The sequence below is a fragment of the Monodelphis domestica genome, chromosome 2 (genome assembly GCF_027887165.1).
Source record: "Monodelphis domestica isolate mMonDom1 chromosome 2, mMonDom1.pri, whole genome shotgun sequence".
Lineage (NCBI taxonomy): Eukaryota > Metazoa > Chordata > Mammalia > Didelphimorphia > Didelphidae > Monodelphis > Monodelphis domestica.
Genome location: NC_077228.1, coordinates 484,400,884 through 484,419,366, shown reverse-complemented (window position 1 = coordinate 484,419,366; position 18,483 = coordinate 484,400,884). Strand labels below are relative to the sequence as shown.

The 18,483-nt window shown below is 35.8% G+C and overlaps 1 protein-coding gene across 1 annotated transcript in view; it reads left to right on the top strand.

Moving 5' to 3' along the window:
* The window catches only part of RSBN1 (round spermatid basic protein 1), a 56,816-nt gene that overhangs the window by 941 nt on the left and 37,392 nt on the right, over positions 1–18,483 (top strand). The window contains exon 2 of the mRNA XM_007485164.3: positions 7,333–8,006. Coding sequence (XP_007485226.1) covers positions 7,333–8,006 — 674 coding nt within the window. The remainder of the gene's footprint in view (positions 1–7,332; positions 8,007–18,483) is intronic.

Below are 18,483 nucleotides of genomic sequence, written 5' to 3'. Positions count from 1 at the left end.
CAACCGGGAAAGTGCCCCCCCTCCCGCTCTCGGACCTTGGCCCGAGGCCAAGACGGGGCTCCTAGAACGTCCGGCTCCGCGGGCAGCCGTCCCCGAGGCTAGTTAGGCCCCCACCCTACATCCCAGCCTGATGCTCGCGCCCTGATCCTTGGCCAGGCCTCCGGGCCCCGGCTAACGCTTTGTTCCGTCTTCCCGGGGTGCCCCTCTAACTCCCCAGGTCGGGAGGCTTCCATTGATAAGGAAGCGGAGGCTCGCTCAGGCTTCCCAATAGGGCCTCTTGGCAGTCCAGGGCAGGAACTGTCGGGGAAACTTAGGCAGGTTTGCCCCCAAAGGAACGTACTCCAAAGTTGGCTAAGTGCTTCGTTCCAAGAGCCCGGGGCAGGAGAACCGTCCGTGCACACTGCTCATCGTCGCGGGCCGGGGGCTCCTGCCTCGCACTGAGCGGGAGGGAGCTCGGGGCACGCACTAAATGCCATTCCTGTTTCTTAGCTCGTTCATCTGCTTAGTAAGTAATTGCTATTATGGGCAAGAAGATGTAGGCCGAAGTGTTGTTTAAAAGAATTCACTGTAAATGTGATATACTTCTTAATGGGAGAACACTTGGGACTGCTCCTAATCGCCTGTCCTATTACATAGCAGACGATTAAGAATCATATCATTGCATTTCTTCCACGGAGTTGAAAGTAATAATTTCCATTATTTCCTTGCTAGACTTTTTTTCCACCAAGTGGAAAAAAATAACTTGATCGGTTTTTGAGCAGAATTATCACAGAATGAACTGGCTACAGCTTATTTGAGAATATACTGTTTGCCAAAGATAAATTTTTTACATTTTTTTCACAAGTTTATTTCTGTTTCTTCCTTGTGCACAGGTAGAAATTAGGTTATTGCAGGCACAGCGATTTAGAGCTGCTAGGGTCAAAATTCTGATCTTTTTGGTCACTCTTACAAGCCTTTTCCTCAAACTAATCCAAAACATTTAATTTATTATCTTAGTGGTTTTCTGTAGTTTTGATTTTTAAAACACTGAGAATTTGATCCCTGTGTATTCTCTAATTTGCGGTGGAAAAAGGATGCCCTCAAGGTCATAAGAATTCTTTTTTACATTTGCCCTCATGTCAGGTTGTAAGGTTCTTAAATACTTTTTTGAATAAGTCTTTTTAGAACAGGTTTCCGGAATTCTTATTCTTTTCCACATATTAGTTGCTTTCATCATCTGGCCTATTTCTTTTGTTTCCAAATGTTATTTGTTACCTGGCTCTGCACCTTTCAAATCTCTCCTTTTATCCCTTTCTGTTTTAGTAATATCCAAAACCTAGCAACCAGTGGCTAATTGATGATGTTGGTAAGAGGTGACTTCCTTTAGTTACACATCTGCTATTGCCCTTTCTTGATAAACTTGGGGCAGTAGTTAGGGCCCAGGAATCTTATAAATCCAACCTACTGTATATATTTTTTTCCCTGTGCATTGCTCTTTGTTTACAAATCTTTGAAAATTTATAGTTTGGTACCTAGCAAGTGAAGTGAGTTAGTCTGAACTATAAATGATTAAAAAAAAATTTTGCTATTCTACAGAGTCAAAATCTGGGTAGTGTTGTCTTAGTAAATGATCATTGTAGATTGAGAATTTAATGAAGAGGTGTTAAACATTTTGGGGAAAGGGGAGTTACTGAATTTTTACAAAAATTATTAAAAAGAAACAAGTGAAAGACTAGATTACATGGAAATCTTTTATATTTAAACTTTTGTTGAACTGGATTGACTTCATAGCCATCCAAGTAAGAAACAGTATTCTGCCATCTATAGTGGTTTCTTGTGTATGGGCAGACATAATAAGGACTATTAACTTTACAGACAGTACAACTCATTCTTCTTTCTTATTCATTTAAGTTGATGGAATTTTGTATCACTTCAAACTTTTGACTAGGACAGAATTATTTAAAGAGAAAGCAAAAATGCTCTTACTTTTTCCCCTTCTGATGTCATTAATTGACAAGAATGTTCTTATGCATTCCCTGATGAGTCAGACTTCCTTTCTTACATTTTTCCATCTTTGACCAGTTGCCCAGACTATGCAGAGATATCTCAGAGCCAGTAAAATAATGGAAAGCTCTTGTTATCTGAGTAAGTCTCTAGTGACTTAAACATAGAGCCATCTCTTAATCATCTGTGGTTGTGATGATGGTGGTGGGTTTCAAGTAAATTCCAGAACTATGACTTAGGAGGAATAGCTTCAGAACCATGACGACCTGGGGTCAAATACTGTGTCTAAAGCATATTGCTGACTGTGACCCAGAGAAGGCAACCCTCCTAGACTGTTGCATAGAAAGAAGGCCCTGTCCTGCATTAGGAGAGGAAGTATTCATCTGGTATTTCCCCATACAAATGCAATTACAGCTACAATTTCACTCCCTCTCTCTACAGGAATCATAAAGAGAAACTGACTTATACAAACTCACTACCCACCAGAATTACTGGTGATCTTTTCAGAGCCTTTCCTTTGCCCATCCTTCCAGAGGGTTTAATAATGCAAGGACCCAAAAATCTGCACCTGAGGAATCTAGAATTGACAGTAATACCATCAGTATTTTCAGTTCTCCTTTATGTTAACAGAATGAATTATAAGCACTGCTCTGGAGAGGTGTATTCACCTCTGGCCACTTTATATCCATAAGGACTATTCTTCCAGATTCAGTATTCTAGGATTCCATTTCATTGAACTAATGGTGCCATGAGGCAGTGGATTTGAAATTTAAAGGCATGTTGTTTAATTATCCATCAATCTACAAGTATTTATCAGACAACCTACTATTGTGAAAAGTGCTGGGAATACTAAGTACAAAGAATAAAACAGTCTCTACTTGGAAAAATTCGGACAGGGAGGCAAGAACATTATAAATTTGCATGCACCATAAATGTAAAGTTTATATGTTCTCACTCACATACACAAAATAATTACATATATAGTACTCTTGGAGGGTGGACACTAGGAGTTGGATCATGAAAAGTAATGCAGAAGATGGTGTCTGAGATGTATCATAAAGATGGACTGTATAAAGTAGAGGTAAAGAAGGAGTGCCTTCAACAAATGGTAGGGGTGAGCTAGCATTCAATTTTAATTCCCTTTAATTTTGAAAAATAGATGCTAACTAAACTTTTTTTAGGTTTTGCAAAGTTATACTGGAAAATAAAGCAAATAACTATAGCTAACATTTCCAGAAAGGTTGGGAATCATTGCCCTGGTGAGCTGAAGATACAAGCCAATCTTCAAAAAACATTTTTTTCACTTTTTAGGAGGATTTAAGTCATAAGAACAACTTTGGGGACTAGATTAGAATTTCTTTCAGAAAATACAGGTCCAAGAGTGATCTCAGAACAGTTAAAAGTCCCTCTTCCCTCCCTTCTTTGGAGAGGTAGGGGAACTATTATTTCATATATTGTCAGAAATAGTATGTGTGGTTCCATCACTTTTTACTGATGTGTTTTTGCTACAAGTGTGGCCCCCAAGAAAGGGAGGGGTGAGAGGGATATGTTAAAAATGAAGCTGATTTTTTAAATGACTGGTTATCAATAAATAAAAGAAAACATAAGGGAAAGCATGTTCTTTAACAGATACAAATATTATATTTATAAAATGGCTGTAAGTTTAATTTCTTATTTTGAGAATTTTGAAATGTTAATTGTCTTAAGTTCTAAGCTGTGATGCAAGTATAAATGTAAAAGTGTAGACTGAAGTTAGCCTAAGTTTGAGTAAAACAAATTAAATTTTTTTTGTATCAAGGAAAATGTACAATTGATAAATAAATGAATGGAACTGGTAGTCAATAGTCAATAAACACTTATTAAGCATTGTACTGCTTGTACAGGCACTGGAGACACAAATTTAGAAAATAGAAACAGTCCCTGCCCACAAGGAGCATGCAGTGTAAGGGCCACACAAAAAATAGCTAAAAAGTGGCAACCTCGACAAGAGGGCAGAAGCCAGAAGAAGGGTACCTCTCTTAGGGGCATGGTGAAGGAGTTCTTCAGAGAAGTTCCAAAGTAGTACAGCTAGGTAAGAAATAAGAAGATAATAGAAGTTTGACATACAAGCAGACATAAAAGATAATATTTTGGAAATGTTCTTTGTATTGCTCTAGTGCTGGAAGGGAATCATGTTAGATCAGCCATCATTTAATTTTCTAGTGTATGGTCATCTTTTTCATGTTTGAATTGCTATCTATACTTCTTGTTTATCTTGAAACTTATGGAATGTTATACTTGAACACAGTGTTCTATATACTTGATAGTAATAGTCTAGAATGTATTACCTTTTGTGAATGAATTCATTACCAGTCTGCTAGAGAATTTTATTTAATATTAATCTGTATTCAAGGCATTTCTAGCATTTAGATATCTAGAGATGTCTAAATTGATGTACTCATTTCTGTGCCTTCTGACATAAATCTGCCCCTCTACAATTTCAGGAAATATTTATAGGAACCTTGAACAAGGAAAGATATCTTAAAATATAGTTTTAATTTAATATTCTAGAATTGAACAACAAAGTCCCTAAATCATTCCTTCTTCAAAACCCCAACCCTTCCCAAAGATATATTTTAAATGGCTATCATTTTTATTAGATTTTATCTTTGCAAAGTGCTTTACAAATTTTATCTCACTTTGTCTTTACAAATTGTAATCTTCTGTGAGATAGGTGCTATTTTTCTCTCCATTTTACACTGAGGCAAATAGAGGTTAAATGCTTGCCCAGAGTCACACAGCTAATTTGAACTGGCTGGATTTGAACTGAGACTCCCTGGTTCCAAATCTAGTTCTGTAGCTATTGATCTATCTTATCACCTCAGGAGAGTAAAGTGGTTACTAACCCACCTATGCCTTAGGCCAGTGATGGTGAAGCTATGGCACCGGTGGTAAAGATGGCATGCAGAGAGTTCTCTGGACACCCCCAACTCTCAGTTTATTACTAGAAAGGTGGAGGGACTCAGGCAGAGATACTCCTCTCCACCGTGTCTGATGACATTTTTTCTGCACCATCCTGGTCCTCTGCTTTAGCAGCCCAATGGGAGTACATAGTGGGTAAGATGGGTGGCTCATAGGCAGCAGAACTAGAGGGGAGCAGAGCCCTCAGGCCACTCCCTGCCCCTTCTACACTCTCTGAGGACATTCCTCACATCACCCACTCTTCCACCCATCAGCCCAATGGGAGCGCTTTCTCCCTCCCCTGTGTGGGGTAAGGGTGAGTGCTGGGTGTACCCAGCATGTGGTGTATGTGTGTGGTAGTCTCTAAAAGTACTGTCTTAGGTTGACTATAACGATACCACTTAGGTTGATACCACTGCCTTAGGTTGACTAAAGAGGGGATTGGCTTGGCTTTAGATAGATCAGTAACCACATCACTGATGATTGGCACATCATAGGGACTTAATAAATGTTGATCAATTGATTCTTTGATAAGATGTTTGATACTACCCTGGTATATTACCCAGCCTTCCCTTTAGAGGAAAGTATTTCTCAGTATTTCTAGAGAAAGAGATTTTTAATATGGTTACATACCAGAAATTAAAAATATTTATGCCAATCTGCCTATAAAGTAAAAGAAGCTGCATTTTTTACTATAATATATCATTTGAAATTGATAATATTTAGCAAAAACTAAAATCTAAGAATAGTTGGTAGGTTTCTGCACAGAATATAAGTATGTCACAGATTGTGCCATTTTCTAATTATCAAACTTGGGTTAAAAAAAATCAAAGTTCAGAAATACTTGAATTGGTCAGTACATTGAAATACTAGTGTTCTATTTTCCAAAACAAATGACCTTTCCTTGGGAAAGGGAAGCAGTTCTGTTTATGCCAGAAAATCTGTCTCTTCCTCCCCACCCCCCCAACATAAAGCAAAACCCCACTGAAATTCAAGAAAATTGGGAATAAAAATGAGTTTTATAGTCAACTCCACTGAGGCTTTGTCATGTTAGGGATACCAGCCCTAAATTGGTAGTAATATAGAAAATGTGTTACAATCAAGGCAACTCTTGGTGTTAATTTAAGTGGCAAATCTAGGTCACAATTCATTTTCTGCATACCAAATAGGTCTGCCTGAAATCTTAAAGTAATAGGATCTTTTCAGCAAAACTTTTTTTTTCTTCTGTGGATGTCTCCTATGAAATCACTAAAATATTGAGATGGTGTTTAAAATTAGTAATCTAACTTATGTAACCTATGTACAGAATAGAATTAACACTTGGTTGCTTGGGAACACTGCCAAAAATCATTCTCTATATAGAACAAAGTTTTAAAAATTCATTTCTGTCTTGAAGTACATTTTGTAAAATGTGTTCGATTTTGCTTCCTAAACTGAAGATGCTTAAAGTTTCCTTCCTAAAACTACTGAATTATAATCCTAGTTCCTAAAGATTTGTTCATAGCATAACTTTACACTGAAGGCTAAATTCAATTTTATTTATTTGTATCAAATAATGGATATTATTCACAGGCTCTTAAAGGTTATAAATTATAAATTGGAAATGAAAACTAATTAGGATTGACACTCTTCAAAATGTTTTGCTTATGCTTTAAAATAACCTATTTAATGGGTTTTAGATTTTTAAAAGTTTGTTAAACTACTTTTTGCATGTTTATGAGAGGCAGTGGGAAAATCAGGATCATAATTATATGTCTATTAATTTACTTCTCAAAAATTATTTCAAAGTAAATCCTAGGTTTAATAATACTTAAAGGTTCTCAACCAATACAGTTATTTGTGTCTTGTGAAGTAGTGTAGCTCTGTGTGTGTGTGTGTGTGTGCATATGTAGACACTTATATTAAACTTCCTACTTTTGGAGGAGAGAGAATTTAAGTACCACACCTTATATCTAACATGATTAGGATCACCTACGTAGTATTGTTGCTAACTTTTGACTAGCAAATCCTTTTGTCTCAAGTATTTTATTCTAATAAACAGTAGACTTAGTTTAAAGCCTTTGCTTAAAATTTATAAACAGTCTCGGGTTTCTAGAAAGCTACAACTACCTAGAGAATATGCTAGCTGATATACATCTAAACCACTAGAGATATTTTCTTAATCTTGGTTCCATGGATCATTTTTCCTAGAATGCAAAAGTATATTTTTGTTTTTTACATTTCAATACTACTAGTAAGACTGTTATTTTCCTAGCACTAATATAGTTTTAAATGGGAAAAACTGGTTTAACCTGACCTGAAGCAGCTTGAGAATGAGATTCTTTTAGTTAGGAAAAAATACATTTTAAAAAATTTATGTGATGCCATTAAAGACCTAATAACTAACTTCCTTTCAATTATTATGGCTAGAAACACCAGATGAAAATGGCAAAACCCAGAGGGCTGATGACTTTGTCATGAAGAAAATAAAGAAGAAAAAGAAAAAGAAACATCGAGAAGATATGCGTGGGAGACGCCTTAAAATGTACAACAAAGAAGTACAGACTGTCTGTGCTGGCCTGACCCGAATTAACAAGGAGATTCTGACCCAAGGACAGGTGAATAACAGTTCAGGAGTTAACAAGGAATCCTTCAGGTATCTGAAAGATGAGCAGTTGTGCCGACTGAATTTGGGCATGCAAGAATACCGGGTACCCCAGGGAGTCCAAACACCATTTATGACTCATCAGGAGCATTCTATTCGTAGCAACTTCTTAAAAACAGGCACTAAATTTAGTAACTTTATTCACGAGGAGCACCAGTCCAATGGTGGTGCTCTAGTTCTTCATGCCTACATGGATGAACTCTCATTTTTGTCTCCAATGGAGATGGAGAGGTTTTCTGAAGAGTTCCTTACTCTGACATTCAGTGAAAATGAAAAAAATGCAGCTTACTATGCCTTAGCAATAGTGCATGGGGCAGCTGCTTATCTGCCTGACTTCTTGGACTATTTTGCTTTTAATTTTCCCAACACTCCAGTGAAAATGGAAATTCTGGGCAAGAAAGATATTGAAACAACAACTATTTCAAACTTTCATACTCAGGTAAGGTAAAGGTTATGGTGAATTATTCAAAAACTCTATTTATTGCAACATTGTAACCCTCAGATGCCATTGAGCAGCGCCTAGCAATACTTTGACAAAGTTTAAAGTCATTGAATATAGTTTAAAATTTCAGGTTTGTTTGCTCCTCCTCCTGAAAAATCTTAATTGCTAGAGCAGATATTCTCCTTGTTTGATGGGGGTGGAAGAGAGTTTTTGTTTGAGCTCAGTCTAACAAATCTAAACTGGGAATTCCGCAGATAAATATATCAGTGCTAGTTGTGGAAGAATCAGATTTGAAGGAATCAATCTGTCCTTTCACAAATGAGGAACATGTTGGTTTTATTGTGTAGCAGGTGTGATTGGGTTTGGTAGTTTCAAGGTATTAAGTTAGTTAATACCTTGTACTTCATGATGAAACATGTGAGGGTCTTGGCCTTTTTATTTGCCAGGCTTGAATTGGTCCTTGTCTCATTTCTTCCAGTAACTTGTTGGCAGTCTATCCCAGAAATACACCCCATTTGTGTGACTTGGAAGTGTCACTAGGAAGACCGCCATAGACTCTGCTCCTTCTGCCTGTAAACACTTGTGATCTGAACTACTCTGAAGCCTTGCTTGGGCAGCTAGGCTTAAGTCAGCAGGGAACCTCTCTCCCCTTCACAACCAGTGGCTTTTAATCAAGCTAAATTTTTTCAAATCGATTTTTTATTTTTTAGGACATAATGGGAAATCAGCATTATCTCTCCCTTTTTTCCTCCCTCTCCTTGTTTTTATCATAGGGATTACGAATGGTTATGTTATAGATGATGTAAATCCTGCACAAGTTGTTATGGAGGTAAACTCCCCACTGTAGGAATTTGGTATTATGATTTATACGCAGCATGGTTTTTCAGGTTATTTAATACCTTGCTGCTGATATTGGCCTAGACTATAGTACATAAGGCTCTCAGCTGCCAGCTATATGATGCTTACAAGCCACTTAGGTCTATTTGAAACCTCTTCTAACTTATATCTTTCCAGTGATTTTTTTAAAACTGTCCTTACCTCCAATGAGGGGAGTATCCAATTTAGATTCATAAGCTTCAGAATTTCTCTAATTGAAGTTCTCTCTGCAGTAGAGAGAGCAGGAGCAGCCAATCTGGAGAGGTCGCAAGATGGGGCGGCCCAAGACGTTGGAACACGATGTGCAATAAAGGGCTTCGTCTTGGATTTTGGCCTTGTTACCACAATCAGGTACCGAAGTGCTGACTTTTGTAGTAGATTTTGGGTTTTATTTTTATTTTTATTTTTTATTTTTTAGGCGTTTTGCCCTATGAAGGTTAAGGAAGCCAGTTTTTAGAAGTATTTGAAAAGACTGGAAACCAATACTCTTAGATTAGCCCATCTGACATAAGGCCCTAATTAACAAGAAAAGGTAATGCTGAGAGCATATTTAACATGGTGTAACACGTTTTTGTGTTTTTTGTTTTTTGTTTTTGTTTTTTAAGAAAAATGCAGCAAACTTTCTGTTTGGTTGGAGAGGCCAGCAAGTAGCTCTAAGAAATGCCAGAAGGTTGGAAAAATAAGGGTCCTGGTTTTATAAGGGTGACTTTTACTTCCAGGTTCTTCTGTATTGGACATACTTATATCCAGGCTGACTGCACACAGGCTATAAATTCCCTGCTGATTTTTGTCCTCCAATTTTTAAAATGGAGCTGAAATTTATATGACTGTACCAACAACTTACCTTGAGTTTAAGAATGTTTATTTTTAAAAGAATAGGTAAGATTATTGCTAGACTCAATATAGTTCTTATTCACCATGTTCTACAGATGAGAATTCGGGGGACCATAGGATACTGACATTTAGATAATTTGTAATGGCTCTGATAATTTAATTTAATTCTGAGTTTTCAGTTTTTGGGAGTGTGTGGGTTAGAGATGAAAGAATAACTTGGTCCAAGGAACTTGTATTCATCTTTGTACATGGAAATGCTTGAGTGTGGTAAGAATGCAATATTAGCAAATATATTTTAGGAGCTGAGACTTAGCTTTTTTTTTTTTTAACATACTACAATGGTAAATAGAATTGAAATATTTTAAAAGAGTAAATTTTAAATATTCTCAGTTTTTACAACTACCATATTGGTATGAATATAGTTATACAAATAAAAATCTTTTTAAAAGAAAGAAAATATATAGGCATACACTGGAGAAATGTTAGAGATTGACTTCAGGTTCTAAGTTTGATTTGTGGAGGGGGTTCTTTATACAAGGCCAGCTAGGTGGGACAGTGGTTAGAGTGCTGGACCTTTTGTCAGATAACTTTACTGGCTCTATAATCATGGATAAGTCTCTTAACCTCTGCCTCAGTTTCCTCATCTTTAAAATGAGAATAATAATAATACTGCCTCTTATGGTTGTTATGAGGATAAGATGAGGTCGTATTTATAAGGTGCTTGTAGATTAAGTGTTTATTATAACATCACTAGAACTCTTAGGACTTAAGTTTTATGAAACATGATATGGAATTATTTTTGTAGTATAGAGGAACACAACTAAATACTTCTTAATCAAGGTTTTATGCTTTGAATACCATAATTTGATTCATGTTTATATCTTTATTAGCTTTTATTAATTTCTATTGTTTATGTATTGGAATGAATTAATTTATTTTGTGGATACCAACACAACATCCAGGCTTTTTATCTATTATTCTTAGCTCTTGCTACATGAATGATCTACCTTCCTTTCTGGTCATAGTCCCTTGCCTAACTTACCTCCTTCACTGTTAGGTGTTTGATGAGGATGTGGCTAATCTTGGATGTGGAGAATTTGGGGATAATTAAAAGTACTAGACAAGCTAACACAGTTGGCTTACCTATTCAATTCTGAACACGGTTTATTGTCAGTGTATGGTGCCTGCCTAAAATGTAATTACTAATAGACTTAACTCATTGAACTGCCAGTCCAATTGCCTACTAGCTTTTGGGCAATAGACTTTTTTCATCTACTTGATTTCTTCTCTCTGGATTATTAGACTGATCTGTTGAGTGGCCATAGGTTTCATTGAGAAGGCCCTACAATGTTTTGAGACTTGTTGCAATTGATATAATACCATCAACTAATAGGAACATTTAGAGAATCAGAGCATCAACCCCAATTTATAACTTAGGCAGGATACATTCCAGGTTGGTGACAAATACATTTAATGAGTATGTGTTTTGTTAGGTTTATTTTGCTTAATAATTGGTGACAAGGTTTTTACTAACAGATTGTCTCTAAGGCCATAACAATCAAAGATCTTTTATGATCTTAATATGTGTAGGAAAAGCTTTAAAGAGAGCCTTAGACTGCCTTTTACTTTACTCTTTTTTTTTTTAATATACAAACAGTATGGTCTTGTACAGTCTATGACTTTCTCCAGCAGTTATGAAGATGTCTTCAGTAGAGGAGACATCTGCATATTTTCATATTTCCACAAAGTATGCCTTTGTGTTAAAGGACCATTTTATATAAAGACTTTTTATAAAGGTTAGGATGTAGATGTCTGGTTTAGTATTTACTTTATTAATTAATTTAATTTACTTTAATAATTAATATAAAAGTCACATTACCAGTGACCTTTTTACTAGTTTTTTTGAGTGAGGCATGACTATATCCAGGGTCTCTTCCATTCTTTGGGGATTTTTCACTTTCTGAGATCTTCAGATTTGATCTAAATAACTTTAAAATTGTTTCCCCTTATATGGGAAGATACTTTGCCCTGTTTCATTGTAGAGATGAAGAACTGTGGGTGTAACAGACTTTTTTGATATGTTGATTAGTTTTGTAGAACTTTTTTTAATATGCTTTATTATAAGAATACTTTCTGGAAGAGCTTAGAAGGAGAAATAGTACAGTAAATGTAGATGATATAAAAACAAGATAAATTTAAAATTTTAAAAACTTTTTAACTTTTCATGGTAATTCCTACTTTGTATTTGATCAAATGTAATTATGCTCTTCCAAATTTTTATCTTAGATGCTGTTTTTAGTTCAAATACATTTGATAGAGGTGGTAGAGTTGAAAAGTGGCAGTTTCACTGTCAATGATAAGAATAGACTATTGAAGAACTTCTAGTAGATCTCTTCTATTTTAAACTTTTATTAGTTGTTATCCTTTCAGGCTTATGTAAATGATCAGAGGTGATCTGGTTTATTTAAGTCTCATGACAAACTTTCTGTTGACTCATTTTTCCCCCTCTGGTCACTGACTTTTGTATACTTGCAAGGTATGATATTCTTTTAACCTTTGTTTATCCTCTGTAATATTTTGCAGCTGAGCTGTGTTCTAAGTAGTTGTTGCTCTTGGCTACCATAAGTTCCAATTTGATCAGAAGATAAAATGATTTCTGCAGTAAGGGTTTCTTAGATCTTAAGCCCTTTCTTATTATGGTAGTTTTATGCATAATGTGCCCATACACTATCTCTGATTTCTTTAGTCTAGAACAGTGATTTTCATATTTCTTTTATTGTATACACATTTTAGCAAAAATTATTTTTATGTGTATATTTCTTAATTAAATACATTTACTGTTATACCAATATACTATATACATTATTAACTACATAAAACAAATTTTAAAAAGATGAAATAGAAAATACTCATTTTTAAAAAATAATTCTATAAACAGTACAAAAAAACTTTGCTCTTAAGCATGGTAATTGAATTAAACTTTCCAATTTAGAAAAATCCCTGTGTGTCCCTTAGGGATAAGGCAGATCTTTTAAACAATCACTCTGCTCAACATAGCTAGTAGCCAAGCAGATGATTAATTTTTTTAGATATACAAAATCAAGTGACAAATGACAATCAAATAATGTTATAAAAGTAAGCAAATATAAGAGCTTTTTAGCAGTGTTATGCTTCTCTATGTCAATATTCACTAAACGATGCAAAACACAAGCAAGTGAAAATTATCTTTGATTTCAGTAGGATTGAAAGTTTTCTGTATAAATTTATTCCTTTTTATATGTTCCTGCTTAATGGATATTGTTATACCTTAATGTCCTATTGATATTTGGATATTTGAGTTTTCTTTTTGTATGAGAGACAAGAAAGTCAATTTGGTTGGATTATAGGGCACCAGATGAGGCTTACTGTATAATTATGAAAAGGTAAGTCCAGTTCAGGTTTTGAGTCTATAGGGTGCCACTGCAGTTTGTTGAGCATGAGGAAGTGATGGAGATGTTGAGGATGGATTGTGGTAGGAAGAAATGAGGAGGTCCCTGGAATAATATGGCAATGTGAATAGTGAGAAAGGTGACAGATATAAGAGATGGCATGTAGGAGCTATAGGATCTAGTAACTAATAGAGCATGTAGATTGAAGGAGGAGAGTAAGGCCTTGAGGTTGCAGACATGATGCCCTCGTTAGAAATAAGCAATTTTGAGAGTAAAGTGGGTTTGGAGAGAAAATGTAATGAGACCTCAGCTATCATATCTCAAACCAAAAGGGGTGGAGAGGCCTTTTAGCACAGAGCCTTCCACAATTCTAGATGATCTGGGGCATGGGGTGATTGGGAGTGAGGCAGGACAAGTATGTGGGGTAGCAGAGATTTTGTTAGTGGCACATGTGTAACTGCAGCTGTGGGGGTCGGGGTTTAGGATAGGTTTAACAGCCCTAAGGGGTTATTTATTAAAGATGGTGGGGATAGTTGGGAGCCTCTACTGAGATGAGGAGAGAAGTTGAACTGCATTTGGTGATAAGGTTAGGTGTGGTTGTTTAGGGAGTGAACTTCACTCTTGGATATTGCATGGAGTGTAGGATGTGATCCATCCTCCCACTCTCTTTGTTGATTTCAGGCCCCTTTGGGTCATGCCATGGCCCTCCACTTTGGAGAACACATGTCGAGAAACTCACTCTACCAGTGCAGAGTTGCAATTGTTTTGCTACTTAGCCTCCTGGAACATTAAGAGTTGTTAATTTGCCTGGGGTCATTCAGCTAGTATGTTAGGGATAGATCTTTTATTTAGGCTTTTATGAATTGAGACCATCTCTTTTTTTTACCATTATGCTCTTTGGCCTCTCTATGGGGTACACACACAAATGAATAATAATGCCAACTCACCATTGTCCCTCTTTTGAAATTAATAGTTAGTGTGTACTTTGTACTATTAATAATTTTTTACATTCTTTTTTATTGTTTGCCTTGCATTGCATAAAGGCCATTCTAGAGTATTTTATATTCTTTCTACTTCTTGGTCTTTATTGCATTAAGGTATTCCATTACATTAATGTACTGTATGTACATACACACATACAAACTCGTGTACATGCATGCTTCTTTAGGTAATTGAGATAATAATTAAAATAATTAATGCCTTTATTTATTGATTATTTAGAAACAGCAGTCTATTAAGACATGCCAAGCTATTATAAATATGTAGTATGTTTTCTAATTTATGTTGTTTTAAATTTTTGTTTTAACTACATAACTTAATCTAAAACAGTTTCTGTGTTAACAAGTTGCTTCATGTCTCAAGATACCAACTTTTTTATGTATATGATTTTCAGTATTTGCCATATGCCAGTACCTTCCAACTTTCTTCAACCAGGTTTTCATGATTTGTTTTTCTAATAATATATTTGCTCGTTGGCCATTGGACAAGGATCTTATATTTATAGTACCAATAATTGGTTGATTTTAATTATCAGGCAATAGTAAAGACTTACTATAAGTAGCACATTATGCTGATGATATTTAGACTGTCAGAATAGTCCTTCCCTCTGAGAAGGTAATGAGGTAATGTTCAGGTATAGGGACACATGCTATGTAGATAAGTAAATAAAGGTAGATTTGAGGAAGGAGACAGCTAAGGACCATTGAGGAGTTTAAGCAGAGGCTTCTGGCCTGAATCTTAAAGGAAGCTAAAAATTCTCCAGGGTGAAAAGTACAGTGTCTTATGGTTATAGAGGACAGGTCTTTTATTTATTTATTTTTTAGTTGAAAATTTTTATTTAATTAATTAATTTGAAATATTTTTCCATGCTTACATGATTCATGTCCCCCTGTAGCTGATGTGCAATTCCACTGGGTTTTACATGTGTCATTGATCAAGACCTATTTCCCTATTATTGATAATTGCACCAGGGTGATTGTTTAGAGTCTATATCCCCAATCATATCCCCATCGACCCATGTGATCAAGCAGTTGTTTTTCTTCTGTGTTTGTATTCCCACAGTTCTTCCTCTGAATGTGGATAATGTTCTTTCTCATAAGTCCCTCCAAATTGTCCTGGATCGTTGCATTGCTGTTAGTGGAGAAATCCATTACATTTTATTTTACCACAGTGTAGCTGTCTCTGTGTATAATGTTCTCCTGGTTCTGCTCCTTTCACTCTGCATCAATTCCTGGAGGTCTTTCCAATTCATGGAATTCCTCCAGTTTATTATTTCTTTGAGCACAATAGTATTTCTTCTACAACATATGCCACAATTTGTTCAGCCATTCCCCAATTAGAGGGCATACCATCATTTCCAATTTTTTGCCACCACAAGGAGCATAGCTATACAAGTCTTTTTTTTTTTTTTAACAAGTCTTTTTCCCAATGATCTCTTTGGGGTACAAACCCAGCAGTGGTATGGCTGGATCAAAGGGCAGACAGTCTTTAAAGCCCTTTGGGCATGGTTCCAAATTGCCATCCAGAATGGTTGGATCAATTCACAACTCCACCAGCAATGCATTAATGTCCCAATTTTGCCATATCCCCTCCAACATTTATTACATTCCTTTGCTATCATGTCAGCTAATCTACTAGGTGTGAGGTGGTACCTCAGAGCTGTTGATTTTCATTTCTCTAATTATAAGAGATTTAGAACACTTTTTCATGTGCTTCTTGATAGTTTTGATTTCTTTATCTGAAAATTGCCTATTTGTGTCCCTTGCCCATTTATCAATTGGGGAATGGCTTGATTTTTTTTTGTACAATTGATTTAGCTCCTTAAAAATTTGAGTAATTAGATCTTTGTTGGAGTTTTTTGTTATAAAGATTTTTTCCCAATTTGTTGCTTCCCTTCTAATTTTGGTTGCATTGATTTTGTTTGTACAAAGCCATTTTAATTTAATGCAATCAACATTATTTATTTTACATTTTGTAATTTTTTTCTAACTCTTGCTTGGTCTTAAAATCTTTCCTTTCCCAAAGATCTAACAAGTATACTATTCTATGTTCACCTAATTACTTAGAGTTTCCTTTTTTATATTTAAGTCTTTCACTGAGGACAAGGTCTTTTAGAGACCATCTTTTAGATGGAAGATAGAATGCCAGGTTCAAAGAATAGCTACTAAAAAGTCATAGGGAATATAAATTGGATAGGAAGGTCATGGTCAGCTTATTGGGAGACTTTTAAAAAGTTAAATGACTTTTTAAATTAAATTTGAGCCACTGTGATATTTATTAGAGAGATGACCTCAATCAGACATAAATTTACATCCTACCTGTGATGACCTCTCTCATTATTGTTTTACTGTTCCTAACTTTGTCTGAACTTCACAACCATGCCCTCTCTCCTCTCACCGTGTTCTGGAACTTACTTCAGTACCTGGGACCTCTCACTCCAGAAGAACCTCCTGTCAACTCCTTTTTCTGTGTTATAGTTTTCCCTCTATTAAAAAATAAGCTTATTAAAGGCAGATATGCATTTATATTCCCAAGTGCTTTAGCACATAGTAATTATTTAATAAATACTTGTTTTCTCCCTCCCTCCTCCTTTCCTTCCTCTTCATTGCCTGGGCAGCTGTCTTAAGACTTGAAGTTGAAGAACAAACAGATACAGTCTCCATTGGTGGAGGAAGTTTTATCATTGGCAGTTGAGGATGAGGAATGAGATCAAACAAATGAAAATCCCAGATATGGGACAGTGGAGGGTAGTGGGAGAGTGAGAGAATCAATAATGTCACTTTGTGGTCATTCCAAATTTCCAGGATTATTTGCCTAGTCCTATTTTCATTCCTTTTTTCTTTTATGATTATGGCTAGTGAATACTTTGTGCTTTTAATACTTTTATTAATCCCTTTTTTTGCTTTGTAAATTACTGTATAAAGGCCTTTCCAGAGTATTTTATATTCCTCCTACTTTGTTAATTTACATGCATTAAAATATTACGTTAATAATAAAAACATTACGTTAATGTAATTTAGTGTATTTATTTCCCCCTTGCTAGATGTTTAGGGTCCTTACAGGTTTTAGAATTACATATAATGCTGATATGAAAATGTTTCAACAGAACTTAAAAAACTTTCAGGATATATTTTCAACATTAGAATCATTGTGTCAACAGCAATGACTGTTTTGGTAACTTTTACTATATAATGTCATTGAGTTTTTTTTCCTTTATTTTTGCCAGTTTAGATGAGCTGGTATAAAGAAAATTGTATCTTTGTTTACTACTGAATCAGTAAGCATTTATCAAGCTCTTACTATGTGCCAAGCATATATATATACACATAGAAAAGCAAAAAACATCCTTGCCTTTAGGAGCTCACGGTCTAATGGGGGAGACAACATATAGATAATTATGTACATTTAAGATATGGAAAAAAGTGATTTCAGAGGAAAAACACTGGAGGTAAAAGGGAGAACTGAGACTAAATACAAATTTCTTCTGGCTTCTTGCAGAAGATAAGATTTGCACCAAATCTTTTTTTTAACCCTACCATCTATCTTAGAATCAATATTAAATATCAATTCCAAGGCAAAAGAGTCGTAAGGGTTAGGCAATTGGGGTTAAGTGACTTGTCCAGGATCACGTAACTCAGAGGTGTTTGAGGTCAAATTTGAACCTAGGCCTGGCACTGTAACCACTGAGACACCCTTCTGTCCCTTGAACTGAGTCTTGAAAGAAGCCAGGAGGCAGGAGTGAGAGCATTCTAGCCATGGGGGTCATCCAGTAATAAGGTCCAGATTAAAAAATGGTATGCCATATGTAAGGAACAGCACAAAGTCCAGTCTAATTGTATCATGAAGTATGTGGACAGAAGTAGGGAATGAAATGTAGGATGTTTGTAAGAGGCTAGGTGGTAATGGGTTTCAAATACCAAATAGTGGATTTAATGTTTGATTTTTGGGGGTGATGGGTAGCCTGGAGTTTGGAGATGGAGATGATGTGACATAGTTGGGTCAGAACTTTAGGAAGCTCATTTTGACAGCCACCTAGAGGATGTGGAAAGACTTGATTCAGGAAGATCAGCCAGAAGGATATTTTTTGCAGCAGCCCAGCATGAAGAGAGAAGGGGCATAGATAGGAGATTTAAGATTGGAAAGGATGACAGCAACAGACCAGATATGTAGAGTGATTTTTTTTTATTTTTTTCTCATATTTTTTTGAAGTTTTTATTTAATTATTCAATTTAGAATATTTTTCCTTGGTTACAAGAATCATGTTCTTTCCTCCCCTCTTCTCCATCCCCCTCTTATAGCCGACGCTCAGTTCCACTGGGTTTTACATTCTGTCCTTG